We start from the raw sequence: 13,278 nt of genomic DNA, 5'->3' as shown, positions 1-13,278 counted from the left end.
GGGGATCCGGATTCACGTTCGTCTCGTCGGAACGGATGTGAGCGTTTTTTTCATCGGATTCAGTCGTTATTCGATTGATATGGTCCTTCATGAGATACGCCCACCACATGTTCGACGAAATTCCTAAACCAGCTTTCTTGGCGCACATTTATGTAATAGAATCCAATTGTTATGTGAGCTGTTTGGAGAACCTAATAGCTAATGAGATTCAGCGGCAAGTGGGTAAGTACTTGCTCTTTCCATATCATTGTTGCTGACACATTCTGCTTTATAGTTCCTCTTTGTTCAATGGTTATTATTAGGGCCTAAAGGTTATCACTTTCAGCTGGATACTAGAGCCTACGCTTAATACTCTGTGAATCATAAGACCAAATGCCCTGTTGTTGATAAAATCCATCCATAACTGCTCTTGAAACTTAAATACCCTTTAAAGATGTGTTCTTTTTCAGTTTTCACTTCCTGCAGTTATCTCTTGAAATTTTTTGGCAGCATTCAGCTAGTGAAGAAGTTCTCTGTTAAATCCGCTATCCATATTCTGTTTTCTTGCTGCATTTGTGAGCCAGTGGACGTGAAAGCCAAGGTGCATTGCAATTCTAGCTCTTTTTTTTTGTATTTTAACTGTGTATAACAAATGTAGTAATGGGAAACTGTTAAAAATTGAAGGGAAAATGCACTTGACAACTTATACACTAAAATCAGGTTTGTTCTATGATAGTTATCAAATGGCATATGAAACAGACATCCAAAAAATTTAACGGGGCATTCCGAGAATCGAACTCGGGACCTCTCGCACCCAAAGCGAGAATCATACCACTAGACCAAATGCCCTGGTTTTATTTTGTTCTTCAGTTAATGCCTCCTAGTTGCATTCTTTCTTTTCATTCAGAGATTTTGTTGTTTCGTTTGCTTTTCTGGTAGGTACTTAATCAAAATTCATTTCTGTTGCTGCAGCTCCTTCGTTGGTCCTCCAGATGTGAAGAGCACTGGTTAAGATATTTATTGATCGGATGTGAAAGAGCGGTATGTTCTTCTTTTCCTTTGCATTATGCACTTATTCTCTTGCTGAAATAAAAGAGTAATATATGGTTTATCAAGATCTGTGACATAACTATGACTAAACAAAGATCAGATTTTTCTAAGCAATTATCTACTTGAATTTAGATCAACTACTTAAAAAGATAGTGGGGCATTCCGAGAATCGAACTCGGGACCTCTCGCACCCAAAGCGAGAATCATACCACTAGACCAAATGCCCTGTTGTTGATTTAATTCCCATTGAAGCATTGCATTGTTGTAATCCTGTGGAAAAGAGAATTCATGCTTGACTTTGTTATTACAGGAAATTCACTCTTGATGCTTTTTTTTTACCTTTTGAGAGTTCTATTCGTGATGAAGCAGGCAAGATGCAGTAAGTTCAAATTTTTCTTTAATTTATTTTTGAATATGATATTAGAATGTTTTCTTGTTTAGATCATCTAAGACAGAAATTACTTTTTAGATCTGGGCTATATCAGTTGACTTTCAGCCATCAGGGCTTATTAGTAAAGGTGGATAGTCTGGAAATTTAGAATTGATGAAATGTTAGCTGGCGTTTAGAACTTTGGTTTCCAAAAAGTCAAAGGGGCATTCCGAGAATCGAACTCGGGACCTCTCGCACCCAAAGCGAGAATCATACCACTAGACCAAATGCCCTGCTTATTATAATTGTTCAGTTAATGCATTCTATTAGCATTCTCTCCTTTCTCTTAGAGATTTGTTGCTTCCCTCTGCATTTCCATTACATACTTAATCACAATTCGTTTGCTGTTTCTGCAGCTATTCTTTGTGAATCCAACAGCTTACAAAACATGACGGTCTTCCCTACATGAAGTGTACTAGTTAAAAAGTTTATTGATTGGATCTGGATGTGAAACAGCGGTATGCTCTTCTCTTCTATTGCATTAAACACTTAATAATGAAACTGTGGGGAGGGTTTTGTTTTTGATTTTCTCTTACTGAAAATGAAATGGAAATATATGGTCCTCGATCCTTGAACGAGGTCTGTGGAAAATCTAAATACTAAAAAAATAATAATATCATAAGCCATTTTCAGCTTGCATCTAAATCATACACTATAGAAAAGGTCAAGGGGGCATTCCGAGAATCGAACTCGGGACCTCTCGCACCCAAAGCGAGAATCATACCACTAGACCAAATGCCCTGTTGTTGATTTAGTTCTATTCAAATATTTCATTGTTCTTTGATCCTTTGTGTGAGAAATAATATATGGTTCCATCTTTTACAGGAAATTTACCCGCCTTACTTTTCCTCTTGAGGATTTATTCTTGACATCGCTGGCAACATACAGTTAGTGTAAGCTCAAACTCTTCTAACTGATTCATGAATCTGATGAGAAAATATTTACTTGTTTAGATAATCTAAAAATAAAGCTACATTTTAGATCTAGATCGTTAAGTTGACTGTCAAATACTGGAGGCAGATTGTCTATAATTCAAATATTGTTGAAATGTAAGGCAATCATTGTTGAATTGCTGTATTAGAGAAAATTCTATATGGAAAAATTCTTAGCTGTCATTTAGTCCACATACCTTGCAAAATTTAAAAGGGGCATTCCGAGAATCGAACTCGGGACCTCTCGCACCCAAAGCGAGAATCATACCACTAGACCAAATGCCCTGTTGTTGATGTAATCCATTTCAAGCATTATATCTGCAGTACAAGCTGTAAACACGGCATTAGGATCTGTTTGAATCTGATGTAACAATAATGCTATTGCTTGGCTTCTTGATAAATCCAGTTAGTCCAGACCCTTTAAGCTAAATGTTCCTGATGAATCTATATGTTATCTATATTGAAATCTTGAATATTTTTTCGGTAGGAGTTGTTTTTCGTATATGTGCTTTTTTGTAGTTCATCTGATAGGAATCTTATGAGATACAAAAGCTTTCAATCAATTGACAAATTCTGCAGACATCAAAGATGTGTTTGATGCACCCTTTGGAATGTTCTTTATGGTCTCACTGTAAAGTGGGAACCGCTTGAATTTTGATCAGTGTTTGATAAGTATTTGTCAAGGATAAGAGGAGATCTTAGGAGAGATTGCATTGGTGAAAAATGTCCACTTCTTTATCTAGCGACTACATTACAGGAAATAAGGGTTATCACATTTAACTGCTTGAATCCTGATCAGAGCCACCTCTTTGCTGAGCCGTTTTATGCACCCTAGAACATGGTTATAAAATAAAATAAAAACACCTGGGGTCTTTCTGAGAATTGAACTCGGGCCTCTTGCAGCCAAAGGGAGAACCATACCAATAAACCAAATGCTCCTATTTCTTATGTTGTTTAGTTAATGATTTCCATTTACATTCTTTTCTTTCTTTAAGAGAATTGTTGCATCTGTTTGCATTTGTGTTCGATGCTTAATCCCAATTAATTTGCTGCTTCTGCAGCTCTTTCCTTGGGTATCCAGCAGCTTACAAAGCATGAAGGCCTCTCCATATGAAGTCCATTAGGTAATATATTTGTATAATGTGACAGCGGTATGCTTGTATTTCCATTGCATTTGGTCTAATGGTAAAAGTGAAAGTATTTTTACTAGTTCTTGCTAAAATAAGAGGGTAATATGGTCCATTGGTCCTCATCTGGTCTAGTGTTAAATCTCTAGGAATTTCCTGATTTTCTGATCACTTTTTAGCTGGAACTCAGACCATCTATTAGAAAAATGTCAATGGTGCATGTTCTGAGAATCAAACACGGGACCACTAGCACCCAAAGCGAGAATCATACCAAATGCCCTGTACGTTGTTCGATTAACGCCTCCTATTAGCATTTTCTCTTTTCTTATAGAAATTTGTTGCTCCGTTTGCTATTCTGGTTGAATCTTAATTGAAATTCTTTTTCTATATCCGCATCTCATTCTTGGTGAATCTGGCTGATAGTCCTTCATGTATGAAGGTTACTGGTTACAAAGATTTAATGATTGTACAGTGAAGAGTGGTATGTTCTTCTTTTCGTCTGCATTAAGCTCCTTATATTTTATCTTGCTGAAATGAAAGGGTATTCTATAGTTCTTACTTTGGTTTAGTACTAAATAAAGATCTGATTTTAAGCCACGTTCTTCTTTAACTGAGATCATCTACTATAGAAAAAAGTCAATGGGGGCATTCCGAGAATCGAACTCGGGACCTCTCGCACCCAAAGCGAGAATCATACCACTAGACCAAATGCCCTGTTGTTGATTTAGTTACATTGAAGCATTGAAGCATTTTATTGTTTGATCTTGTGGATAAGAGAATTCACACTTTACTCTATTTTTAGGGAAATCTACTTTTGGTTGTTCTATTCTTGATGAAGCTAGCAACATGCAATAAGTTCAAAATTTTCTATATTTATATTGGAATCTGACGTTAGAATGCTGAATGTTCTCTTGTTTGAAAAATCTGACGTTTTAGATCTAGTTCTATCAGTTGACTTTCAGGGCTTAATAGTAAAGGTGGACACTGTACTTTAATAGATGAAATGTTAGCTGGTTAAAACATTTGTTTTACAAAAAGTCAAAGGGGCATTCCGAGAATCGAACTCGGGACCTCTCGCACCCAAAGCGAGAATCATACCACTAGACCAAATGCCCTGTTTGTATATCTTGTTATGTTAACGCATTCTACTTGCATTCTGTTTTTTCCGTGACGAGAATTTATGCTTTCCTTTGCTTTTCATTAGATGATTATTAAATATTTCCGTGCTGTTTCTGCGGCTCAATCTTTGGCAGCATACACAGCGTGTTTGTCTTTTCTGTATGAATTGTACTGGTTAAAAAGACATACATTATTGGACGTGAAACTGCATTATGTTCTTTTTCTTTGCATTATGCACTTGATCATAGAACTTTAAGGAGCTTTTTTGTTTTTGCTTTTCACTTGCTAAATTGGAAGAAAAATATATGGTCTGCAGTTGGTTTATATGTGAAAGAATAGGACTGGTTTTCTAGGGAAGCTAGCATTGAGAACAGATGATTTACGAAAAGTCATTGGGGTTTTCCGAGAATTGAGCTCCGGGCCTCTCGCACCCTAAGCAAGAATCATACCACTAGACCAAATGCCCTTCTTTTTTGTATTATGTTTTTTAGTTAGTACTTTCTATTAGCATTCTTGCTTTTCTTTCAGAGATTTGTTGCTTCGTTTGCATTTTCCGTAGATACATAATCAAAATTCTTTTCTGTTGATGCAGATCATTCGTTGTTATCTGGATGCTAACAAAACATGAAGGTCTTCCCTATGTGAAGATTACTGATTAATATCTATTGATTGGATGTGATAGATTGGTATGTTCTTCTTTTCCTTTGCATTATAGGTCATCTAACATTTCGAGAATCGAACTGGGTCATCGACTTAAAAAATTTGATTATGTTAAAATCTGTATTCAAATATATAAGTTAAAGATTGGTATGTTCTGTTTGAATATAGGTCATGTACTTAAAAAAAGAAGTCAAAGGGGCATTCCGAGAATCGAACTCGGGACCTCTTGCACCCAAAGCGAGAATCATACCACTAGACCAAATGCTGTATTTGAATGCCCCCACTGAAGCATTGTGTTGTTGTGTAATCCTGTGGAAAAGAGAATTCATGCTTCACTCCGTTATTACAGGAAATTAAGTCATGGGGGTTTGTTTACCTTTTGAGGGTTCTATTCGTGATGAAGCTGGCAACATGCAGTAAGTTCAAACTCTTTAACTTATATAGAATGCTTTTTTGTTTAGATAAAGAAATTATGTTTAAGATTTAGTTCTATTAGTTGATGGATTTAGTTCTTTCAGGGCTTAATATATTTAGAACTTATGTATTTAAAACTATATATTTAGTTCTTTCAGGGCTTAATATATTCAGAACTTATATATTTGAAACTATATATTTAGTTCTTTCAGGGCTTGATATATTTAGAACTTATATATTTAAAATTATATATTTTGTTCTTTCAGGGTTCTAACTTATATATTTAGAACTTATATATTTAGTTCTTTCAGGGCTTAATGGATTGTCTGTAATTGAAAATTGATGAATTGACCCTAGTCATTCCTATAATTGAACTCGGGACCTCCCGCACCCTAAGCAAGAATCATACCACTAGACCAAAAGCCCTGTTGTTTATGCAATCTGGTTCAAATATTTTTGTGGTCTTCTAGTTTGTTTTTTGAAAAAGAGGCTGAATTACGAAATGTTTACTAGTTGAAGCTAAGCTGCAGAAGGGAGGTGTACGTCATCGCCTCATCGGGCATGTAAGCAAAGGTATGTAAAAGTTCTGGAAAAATGTGATTTGATCATAGAGCTATACCAAATTCTTGGTTATTGACTATTTTTGTTAAGATCATAGAGGATCCCCAATAGAAGTGCCATTGACAATTTATTTCTTGTTGCCTAACTGATATAAATATGAATTTACTTCCGTCTCTCTATAGGTTTGGCTTTACCAGCCGAAATTTATGTCTAGTACTATTAGTTGACTTTCATGGCTTTATGGTGAATGTGATTTGTCTGTAAATTTTAATATTTGTTGAAACATAACACAAAACCACAAAACCTTGAATTGCTGAATGTTTATCTATAAAAGATCTAAGAGGCAAATATATGGGAATATATGGAAAATTTTGTTACCTGTTATTCTGAGATAAATAAGTAAATATTGAAAAAATCTTTTATAAGATTCTCTTTGGGAAAATAGAATATCGCATGATAATAATCGGGAGACATTAAAGTAGAAATACAAATACGTAGACACAAAAACCCTAGAACAAAAGATGATGCTTCGTGTGTAACGTATTAGAGAAGGAACCTTAAAAACGTCAGTGATATTCACATTAAATTGGGATGACTTGAGTTTGGTGTTACATCCAAATCCGGTTATATATAGGTTAAATTGTTGTGTGCGAATCAACAGAGAGAGAGAAAAGGGCACATAAAATAGGTGAGTCTCCTAAACATGCCTTCCTTCAACTCCTCCGGCAATCTCGCGGTGGCCGTTGCTCTTCTCTTTGCGGGCGCCTTATATTTCTATTTCTCATCAATTACGGTTTCTGATCCTATGTCCGATCTACTACACAATGTCGAAACTGTAAGTTACTTTATAATAGAATCGGAATTTGAGAGTAAATATAGGAAGATTTTAAATGTTTTGTGTTAAATAGAGATGGACAGAGTATCCTGTGGACGAGCTAGAGGCGGTCCTAGACAAGGCAGCAATGGGAAACAACAAAACGGTGATTATAGCAATGGTGAACAAAGCTTACGTGGAGGAGGTTGAAGGAGGGAGGACAATGCTGGATCTGTTTTTGGAGAGTTTTTGGGAAGGAGAGGGTACTCGGCCGCTTCTTGACCATCTGATGCTAGTGGCAGCGGATCAGACTTCCTACGATCGTTGCCTCTTCAGGAGGCTCCACTGCTACAAGATGGATACCGATGGGGTTGACTTGGAGGGAGAGAAGGTATATATGTCAAAAGATTTCATTGAGATGATGTGGCGGAGGACTCACTTGCTCCTAGACGTCCTCAGCCGCGGCTACAATCTTACTTTCACGGTTAGGTCCGTCCCTTGGTTTTGGAATGTATAACAAAACACCTAATTTGTTTCTCTATAAGTAGTGTATGTATATGTCAGGACACGGACGTGATGTGGCTAAGGAGCCCTTTTCCCCGACTAAGCTACAACGAGAGCTTGGATATGCAGATAAGCGTGGACAGTATTGGCCTGGTTGGAGGACACTTGATCAACACGGGATTCTACCACGTCAGGTCCAACAACAAGACCATCTCCCTCTTCCAGAAATGGTACGACATGAGGCTCAAGTCGACGGGCATGAAGGAACAAGATGTCCTTAAGAGTCTCCTAGACTCTGGTTTCTTTAACCAGCTTGGCCTCAACGTTGGCTTCCTCAACACTACCGAATTCAGTGGCTTCTGCCAAGACAGCCATGACATGGGCGTTGTCACCACCGTCCATGCCAACTGTTGCCGCCACATCCTTGCTAAGATCTCTGATCTAACTCTTGTTCTTCGTGACTGGAAACGCTACAAAGCCTCCCATGTCAACAGCAATTGGAGCCCCCATGTTGAGTGCGGGCGTTCATGGAGTGACACTCACTATATCCCCAAGCTCTGACCTTCTTCGTTCATATATGCCAATTAATGAGATTGCTATAGTATACACAACTTCATCATCTATTAACTGCATATGTTCTTCAGATTAATCCTAGCTAGCTAGAGGAACAATTCTCTTTTGACAAGTAATTACAAAACATCATATATGTGTGTTACAACCAGATTGTTTTTCGCTCTTCGTTACAGCTACCCAAATAATTGCTGATAATTCTACTACCTAGCTAGCTACTTGATAAAAAGAACACATAGAAGACAGAGTTTCAAATCCAATGCACAAGTTGGTGGATAAAAACCAAATGAATGATCGAGACCTCGTGCACCAAAAGCAAGAAATATCATACCATTAGACCAAATGCTATGTTGCTGATGTAAAACTTAAATACTTGATTTCTCTTCTGTTTTGAGGAAATCAATTGATGTAGCATACAAAACTGTTTTCTGTACAGCCAAAGTGAGTCATCGGATGTGAAAGAAAGGTAATTTGTGGATCCACTTTTTTTGTTTTGAAACTTCAGGCACTTGATTTCTGAAAGTCTGGATGGGGATACAATAAAAAAACAACAATACTCTCATATATTACATGTGAAAATGTTTGATGCAATCCGGTGATGAATAGTTTAGTCAACCTTTGATGAACAGTATCATCAGGCGGTTATGAACATTGTCTTTGAGAATGACATTTTGTGTAATTGAAAAAACGAGAATGATATTTATGGCTTTAATTTTTTTCCTATTTTCTTCTTACATAATTTTCGAATTATCATTGGTATGTAAATCTAATTTTAAGTCTTTTGGGTATATAAATTAACTAAAACAACAATTTCATTTTATTTTGTTACAGGAAAAAGAATTGAAAAGCAGTGATTTTCTCATATATTAGGATTTGATCTGCAGTAGCCGCATGATAATAATTTTGTGCATATACATAAAGTCTTTGACATTTATTTTAAAATTGTGCATATTTTACATATTGAAGTTTGTATTTAAAAATACTTAGTTTTATAATCAAGAAATCAGTAATATCGCTGATAAATATGACTAATTGGATTAAATTTGATATAGTCTATATATTTGAAGTGTGTAATTTGTGAATATGAATTTTAAGTAACATCATAATAACTACTGCTCTATATAACATTGTGGAGGTTAAAATGTAAGAAAGGAAAATACAGATAGTATAATAACTAAACAAAAAGACTAAACATCAGAACAATTGGAGATATTTTATAGTTCTTTTTCAAAGTATTATAATATTTACATAATTATATAGATTATTAGAATTATTAATTAGTTGGACTATTATAGATATCGTTTTTTTTTTAATTATTGTGTGAAATTTGATCATTTTAAACTACCAACGATCCCAAAGATGATGCAAGAGAAGAGTCTTTGACCAAATGTAAGAGAAAAACGTGTTTTCGATGATTGATGGATATGGAGATCAGAATTAAGAAACCCTGATGAAGCACTCAAACTCTTCACTATAGGATGAAGGATTCCGTATAGAACCCAATTACATATGTAACCTTTCTTGGAGCTCTCTCGGCTTACAACTACATATGATTAGTGGGTACCTAAAGCATGGATTGATAAAGTAAATATTTATAAGATTCTCTAATCTCTATAGCAAATATAATAATATGTTGGCGTGATGATAATCGTGAGACTAAAGTAGGAAACAAAAACCCTAGAACAAAAGATGATTCATGTGTGACGTATTCGAGAAGGAACCTTAAAAACGTTTGTGATATTCACATTAAACTGGTGTTATACATCCAAATCCGGTAATATAAATATAGTGTTGAATTGTTGTGTGAATCAAAAGAGAGAAAATAGGGCACATGAAATAGTTGTGAGTATATCCTAATAATCCGAACAAAAACCAAAAACATATGACTTCCTACAATAACTCCTCCGGCAGTCTCGCCCTGGCCGTTGCTCTTCTATTTGCCGGCGCCTTATATATCTACTTCTCATCACGTTCAGCTTCTGATCCCATCTCCGGTCTCCTACAAAATGTCAACACTGTAAGTTGATTCATATAATATATATGGAATTCTAGAGTACAAATAAAGGAAGATTTGAAATATATTTTGAAATGGTACGTGACAGAGATTGATACAGTATCCGGTGGACGAGCTAGAGACGGTGCTGGACAAGGCGTCGACAGGGAACAACAAGACGGTGATAATAGCAATGGTGAACAAAGCTTACGTGGAGGAGGATGGAGGAGGGAGGACGATGCTGGATCTGTTTTTGGAGAGTTTTTGGGAAGGAGAGGGGACACGCCCGCTTCTTAACCATCTGATGGTGGTTGCAGCGGATCAGACGGCCTACGATCGCTGCCTCTTCAGGAGGCTCCATTGCTACAAGATGGATACGGAAGGGGTTGACTTGGAGGGAGAGAAAGTATACATGTCAAAAGATTTCATAGAGATGATGTGGAGGAGGACTCGCTTGCTCCTAGACGTCCTCAGCCGCGGCTACCATATTATTTTCACGGTTAGGTCCGTCCCTTGATTTTGTAACATATATAACAAAACACTTAATTTGTTGCTCAAACAAGTAGTGTATATACAATGTTAGGATACGGACGTGATGTGGCTAAGGAGTCCCTTGTCCCGGCTAAACGTGAGCTTGGATATGCATATAAGCGTGGACAGAAATAACGTGAGAGGACAATTGATCAACACGGGATTCTACCATGCCCGGTCCAACAACAAGACCATCTCCCTCTTCCAGAAATGGTACGACATGAGGCTCAAGTCTTTGGGCATGAAGGAACAAGACGTCCTCAAGAATCTCCTAGACTCTGGCTTCTTTAACCAGCTTGGTCTCAACGTTGGCTTCCTCAGTACGGCCGAATTCAGCGGTTTCTGCCAAGACAGCCCTGACATGGGGGCTGTCACAACCGTCCACGCCAACTGTTGCGTCCACATCCCTGCTAAGATCTCTGATCTCAGTCTTGCTCTTCGTGACTGGAAACGCTACAAAGCCTCCCGTGTCAACAGCAGGTGGAGCCCCCATGTTGAGTGCAGGCGTTCATGGAAGGACGTTCATTATGTCCCCAAGCTCTGACTTTCTTCGTTCATATAAGCAAATTAATGAGATTGCTATATAGTATACACAATTACATCATTTATAAGTGCATATCTTCTTTTGATTAATCCTCTAGCTAGCTAGATGAGCAATTCTCTTTTAACAAGTAATTACAAAACATCTTATATGTGTGTTACAAGCTATATTCTCGTTTTTTATTTTTTCTTTTAATAATATAGAGATTAATTTACTATGTTAGACAAATATGTTTTTGTTACAATGATTGTAGAAAAAACTACTTGGCTAATCTAATTCCGAAAGAGAGGAGGGCAAAATGGAAAGAAATTGAGAATGATCTCAATTAAGGTAGAAGAGACATTTATATCATTTCTTACCTAATGGCATATCATGTAAGTAACTAAAAGTTTTGTTAATTTTGATATGTAGTAAATATATATGTACGTTTATTGGATTCATATTAATTCCCTTAGGTAAACAGAATGTTACGTGAACGATTGAAAATCTCACAGAGTAAAAACACAAAAACCCTAATTACATGACGATTCTTATGTGATATATTCGTGAAGGAAGGAACCTTAAAAACGTTAGTGGATTTTCTATATACATTATTCACATATATCCATCGTTTATATAAATAAATAAATAGGTTAATTGTTTAGTACAAAATCACGAGAGAGAGAAATAAAAAAGGCGTGAGTCTCCTAACTAGCTCCTAATAATGCGATAAACCAAAAACATGCCACTTTGCAATAATTTCTCCGGCAATCTCGTCGTCGCCGTTGCTCTCTTCTTTGCCGGCGCCCTATATATCTTCAACTACCAAAACTATGTCAACACTCTGGTAAGTAAATTCATAATATATTGAAATTAGTGTAGAGTAAATATATATATAGGAAGAATTCAAATATATGAAGTGGTAACAGAGAACAACACAGTATCCGGTAGATGAGCTAGAGGCGGCCTTGTATACGGCAGCCGCCGGAAACAACAAGACGGTGATAATAACGATGGTGAACAAAGCGTACGTGAAGGAGGTTGGAAGAGGGAGTACGATGCTTGATCTGTTTTTGGAGAGTTTTTGGGAAGGAGAAGGGACTCTACCACTTTTGGACCATCTAATGGTGGTGGCAGTGGATCAAACGGCCTATGATCGCTGCCGTTTCAAGAGGCTTCACTGCTACAAGATGGAGACTGAAGATGGGGTTGACTTAGAGGGAGAGAAAGTATTCATGTCAAAAGATTTCATTGAGATGATGTGGAGAAGGACTCGCTTGATCCTAGACGTTCTTCGTCGTGGCTACAATGTTATTTTCACGGTTAGTTCCCTCAGATTTTGGAACATATAACAATATAAAACATTTTAGATTGTTGCTCAATTAGTATATTATATGTACAATGTCATCAGGACACGGACGTGATGTGGCTAAGGAGTCCATTGTCTCGGTTAAACATGAGCTTGGATATGCAAATAAGCGTGGACAGAATTAACGTGGGAGGACAGTTGATCAACACGGGATTCTACCACGTCCGGTCTAACAACAAGACCATCTCACTCTTCCAAAAATGGTACGACATGAGGCTAAACTCGACGGGGATGAAGGAACAAGACGTTCTCAAGAATCTCCTAGACTCCGGCTTCTTCAACCAGTTAGGTCTCAACGTTGGCTTCCTTAGTACCACCGAATTCAGCGGTTTTTGCCAAGACAGTCCTCACATGGGCGTTGTCACTACCGTCCATGCTAACTGCTGCCTCCACATCCCTGCCAAAGTCTTTGATCTCACTCGTGTTCTTCGTGATTGGAAACGCTACAAAGCGTCACATGTCAACAGCAAATGGAGCCCTCATCTTAAGTGTTCGCGTTCATGGAATGACACTCACTATATCCCTAGGCTCTGACCCTCTTCGTTTACAATACGCAAAATTAATGTGATTGCTAAACTACCATTAAGGGTAACACATGACATATGCCTCAACCTTAAAACATAACTATATCAACTATATCAAACGCTGTCGTTTTATCAAATACATCAAACGCTGTCGTTTTATCAAATACATCAAACGCTGTCG

General features: G+C 37.1%; 3 protein-coding genes, 2 long non-coding RNA genes, 9 other non-coding genes and 1 pseudogene across 16 annotated transcripts in view; 4 read left to right on the top strand and 11 right to left on the bottom strand.

The window, feature by feature from the left end:
• Window positions 1-196, top strand: part of AT1G06177 — a 418-nt gene extending 222 nt beyond the window's left edge. Inside the window, exon 1 of the long non-coding RNA NR_139033.1 lies at window positions 1-196. This exon is cut by the window's left edge and continues 222 nt beyond it. This is a non-coding gene — a long non-coding RNA (other RNA).
• The window catches only part of AT1G06173, a 524-nt gene extending 145 nt beyond the window's left edge, over window positions 1-379 (bottom strand). The window contains exon 1 of the long non-coding RNA NR_139032.1: window positions 1-379. This exon is cut by the window's left edge and continues 145 nt beyond it. This is a non-coding gene — a long non-coding RNA (other RNA).
• Window positions 380-756: 377 nt separating this feature from the next.
• On the bottom strand, window positions 757-828 carry AT1G28810. Its single transcript has one exon. It is a non-coding gene; the product is annotated as a tRNA-Pro (tRNA).
• Window positions 829-1,183: 355 nt separating this feature from the next.
• On the bottom strand, window positions 1,184-1,255 carry AT1G28800. Its single transcript has one exon. It is a non-coding gene; the product is annotated as a tRNA-Pro (tRNA).
• A 365-nt stretch (window positions 1,256-1,620) lies between these two features.
• On the bottom strand, window positions 1,621-1,692 carry AT1G28790. Its single transcript has one exon. It is a non-coding gene; the product is annotated as a tRNA-Pro (tRNA).
• Window positions 1,693-2,128: 436 nt separating this feature from the next.
• Window positions 2,129-2,200, bottom strand: AT1G28780. The gene has a single exon. It is a non-coding gene; the product is annotated as a tRNA-Pro (tRNA).
• A 404-nt stretch (window positions 2,201-2,604) lies between these two features.
• Window positions 2,605-2,676, bottom strand: AT1G28770. The gene has a single exon. It is a non-coding gene; the product is annotated as a tRNA-Pro (tRNA).
• Window positions 2,677-4,160: 1,484 nt separating this feature from the next.
• Window positions 4,161-4,232, bottom strand: AT1G28750. Its single transcript has one exon. It is a non-coding gene; the product is annotated as a tRNA-Pro (tRNA).
• A 329-nt stretch (window positions 4,233-4,561) lies between these two features.
• On the bottom strand, window positions 4,562-4,633 carry AT1G28740. The gene has a single exon. It is a non-coding gene; the product is annotated as a tRNA-Pro (tRNA).
• Window positions 4,634-5,031: 398 nt separating this feature from the next.
• On the bottom strand, window positions 5,032-5,103 carry AT1G28730. Its single transcript has one exon. It is a non-coding gene; the product is annotated as a tRNA-Pro (tRNA).
• Window positions 5,104-5,228: 125 nt separating this feature from the next.
• On the top strand, window positions 5,229-8,635 carry AT1G28710 (Nucleotide-diphospho-sugar transferase family protein). Of its 3 annotated transcripts, NM_001198179.2 has the most exons (6): window positions 5,229-5,323; window positions 5,466-5,713; window positions 6,225-6,284; window positions 6,934-7,107; window positions 7,181-7,570; window positions 7,651-8,635. In NM_001198179.2, the coding sequence occupies exons 4-6, from the start codon at window positions 6,976-6,978 to the stop codon at window positions 8,149-8,151; spliced, it is 1,023 nt and encodes a 340-aa protein (NP_001185108.1). In that variant the 5' UTR covers window positions 5,229-5,323; window positions 5,466-5,713; window positions 6,225-6,284; window positions 6,934-6,975; the 3' UTR covers window positions 8,152-8,635. The 3 variants fall into 3 exon arrangements, with proteins under 3 accessions (NP_001185108.1, NP_001320282.1, NP_564315.1); NM_001332823.1 differs by lacking the exon at window positions 5,229-5,323 and having other exon boundaries at window positions 5,694-5,713; window positions 6,023-6,284; window positions 7,651-8,385; NM_102638.4 differs by lacking the exons at window positions 5,229-5,323; window positions 5,466-5,713; window positions 6,225-6,284 and having other exon boundaries at window positions 6,535-7,107; window positions 7,651-8,622.
• AT1G28720 lies at window positions 5,493-5,564 on the bottom strand. The gene has a single exon. It is a non-coding gene; the product is annotated as a tRNA-Pro (tRNA).
• AT1G44580 lies at window positions 6,066-6,137 on the bottom strand (annotated as a pseudogene).
• A 1,335-nt stretch (window positions 8,636-9,970) lies between the features above and the next one.
• Window positions 9,971-11,501, top strand: AT1G28700 (Nucleotide-diphospho-sugar transferase family protein). Its single transcript, NM_102637.4, has 3 exons — window positions 9,971-10,177; window positions 10,263-10,652; window positions 10,737-11,501. Exons 1-3 carry the CDS (start codon window positions 10,043-10,045, stop codon window positions 11,226-11,228), a joined length of 1,017 nt encoding a protein of 338 aa, NP_174191.2. The 5' UTR covers window positions 9,971-10,042; the 3' UTR covers window positions 11,229-11,501.
• Window positions 11,502-11,878: 377 nt separating this feature from the next.
• Window positions 11,879-13,130, top strand: AT1G28695 (Nucleotide-diphospho-sugar transferase family protein). The gene is made up of 3 exons (NM_202204.3): window positions 11,879-12,051; window positions 12,134-12,526; window positions 12,616-13,130. The coding sequence occupies exons 1-3, from the start codon at window positions 11,947-11,949 to the stop codon at window positions 13,105-13,107; spliced, it is 990 nt and encodes a 329-aa protein (NP_973933.1). The 5' UTR covers window positions 11,879-11,946; the 3' UTR covers window positions 13,108-13,130.
• The last annotated feature ends 148 nt before the right edge of the window (window positions 13,131-13,278 follow it).

Source organism: Arabidopsis thaliana (genome assembly GCF_000001735.4).
Source record: "Arabidopsis thaliana chromosome 1 sequence".
Taxonomy (NCBI): Eukaryota; Viridiplantae; Streptophyta; class Magnoliopsida; order Brassicales; family Brassicaceae; genus Arabidopsis; species Arabidopsis thaliana.
Note: the sequence above shows the minus strand (reverse complement) of the source record. Positions and strands in the feature narration are given on the sequence as shown.

Excerpts from the sequence above, each read along its gene's own strand:
- AT1G28710 (NM_001198179.2), top strand. The coding sequence starts at position 6,976 with ATGCCTTCCTTCAACTCCTCCGGCAATCTCGCGGTGGCCGTTGCTCTT. Across the intron at positions 7,108-7,180 it reads TACTACACAATGTCGAAACT|AGATGGACAGAGTATCCTGT; the intron begins GTAAGTTACTTT and ends TGTGTTAAATAG. Across the intron at positions 7,571-7,650 it reads GCTACAATCTTACTTTCACG|GACACGGACGTGATGTGGCT; the intron begins GTTAGGTCCGTC and ends TGTATATGTCAG.
- AT1G28700 (NM_102637.4), top strand. The coding sequence starts at position 10,043 with ATGACTTCCTACAATAACTCCTCCGGCAGTCTCGCCCTGGCCGTTGCT. Across the intron at positions 10,178-10,262 it reads TCCTACAAAATGTCAACACT|AGATTGATACAGTATCCGGT; the intron begins GTAAGTTGATTC and ends GGTACGTGACAG. Across the intron at positions 10,653-10,736 it reads GCTACCATATTATTTTCACG|GATACGGACGTGATGTGGCT; the intron begins GTTAGGTCCGTC and ends ATACAATGTTAG.
- AT1G28695 (NM_202204.3), top strand. The coding sequence starts at position 11,947 with ATGCCACTTTGCAATAATTTCTCCGGCAATCTCGTCGTCGCCGTTGCT. Across the intron at positions 12,052-12,133 it reads AAAACTATGTCAACACTCTG|AGAACAACACAGTATCCGGT; the intron begins GTAAGTAAATTC and ends AAGTGGTAACAG. Across the intron at positions 12,527-12,615 it reads GCTACAATGTTATTTTCACG|GACACGGACGTGATGTGGCT; the intron begins GTTAGTTCCCTC and ends CAATGTCATCAG.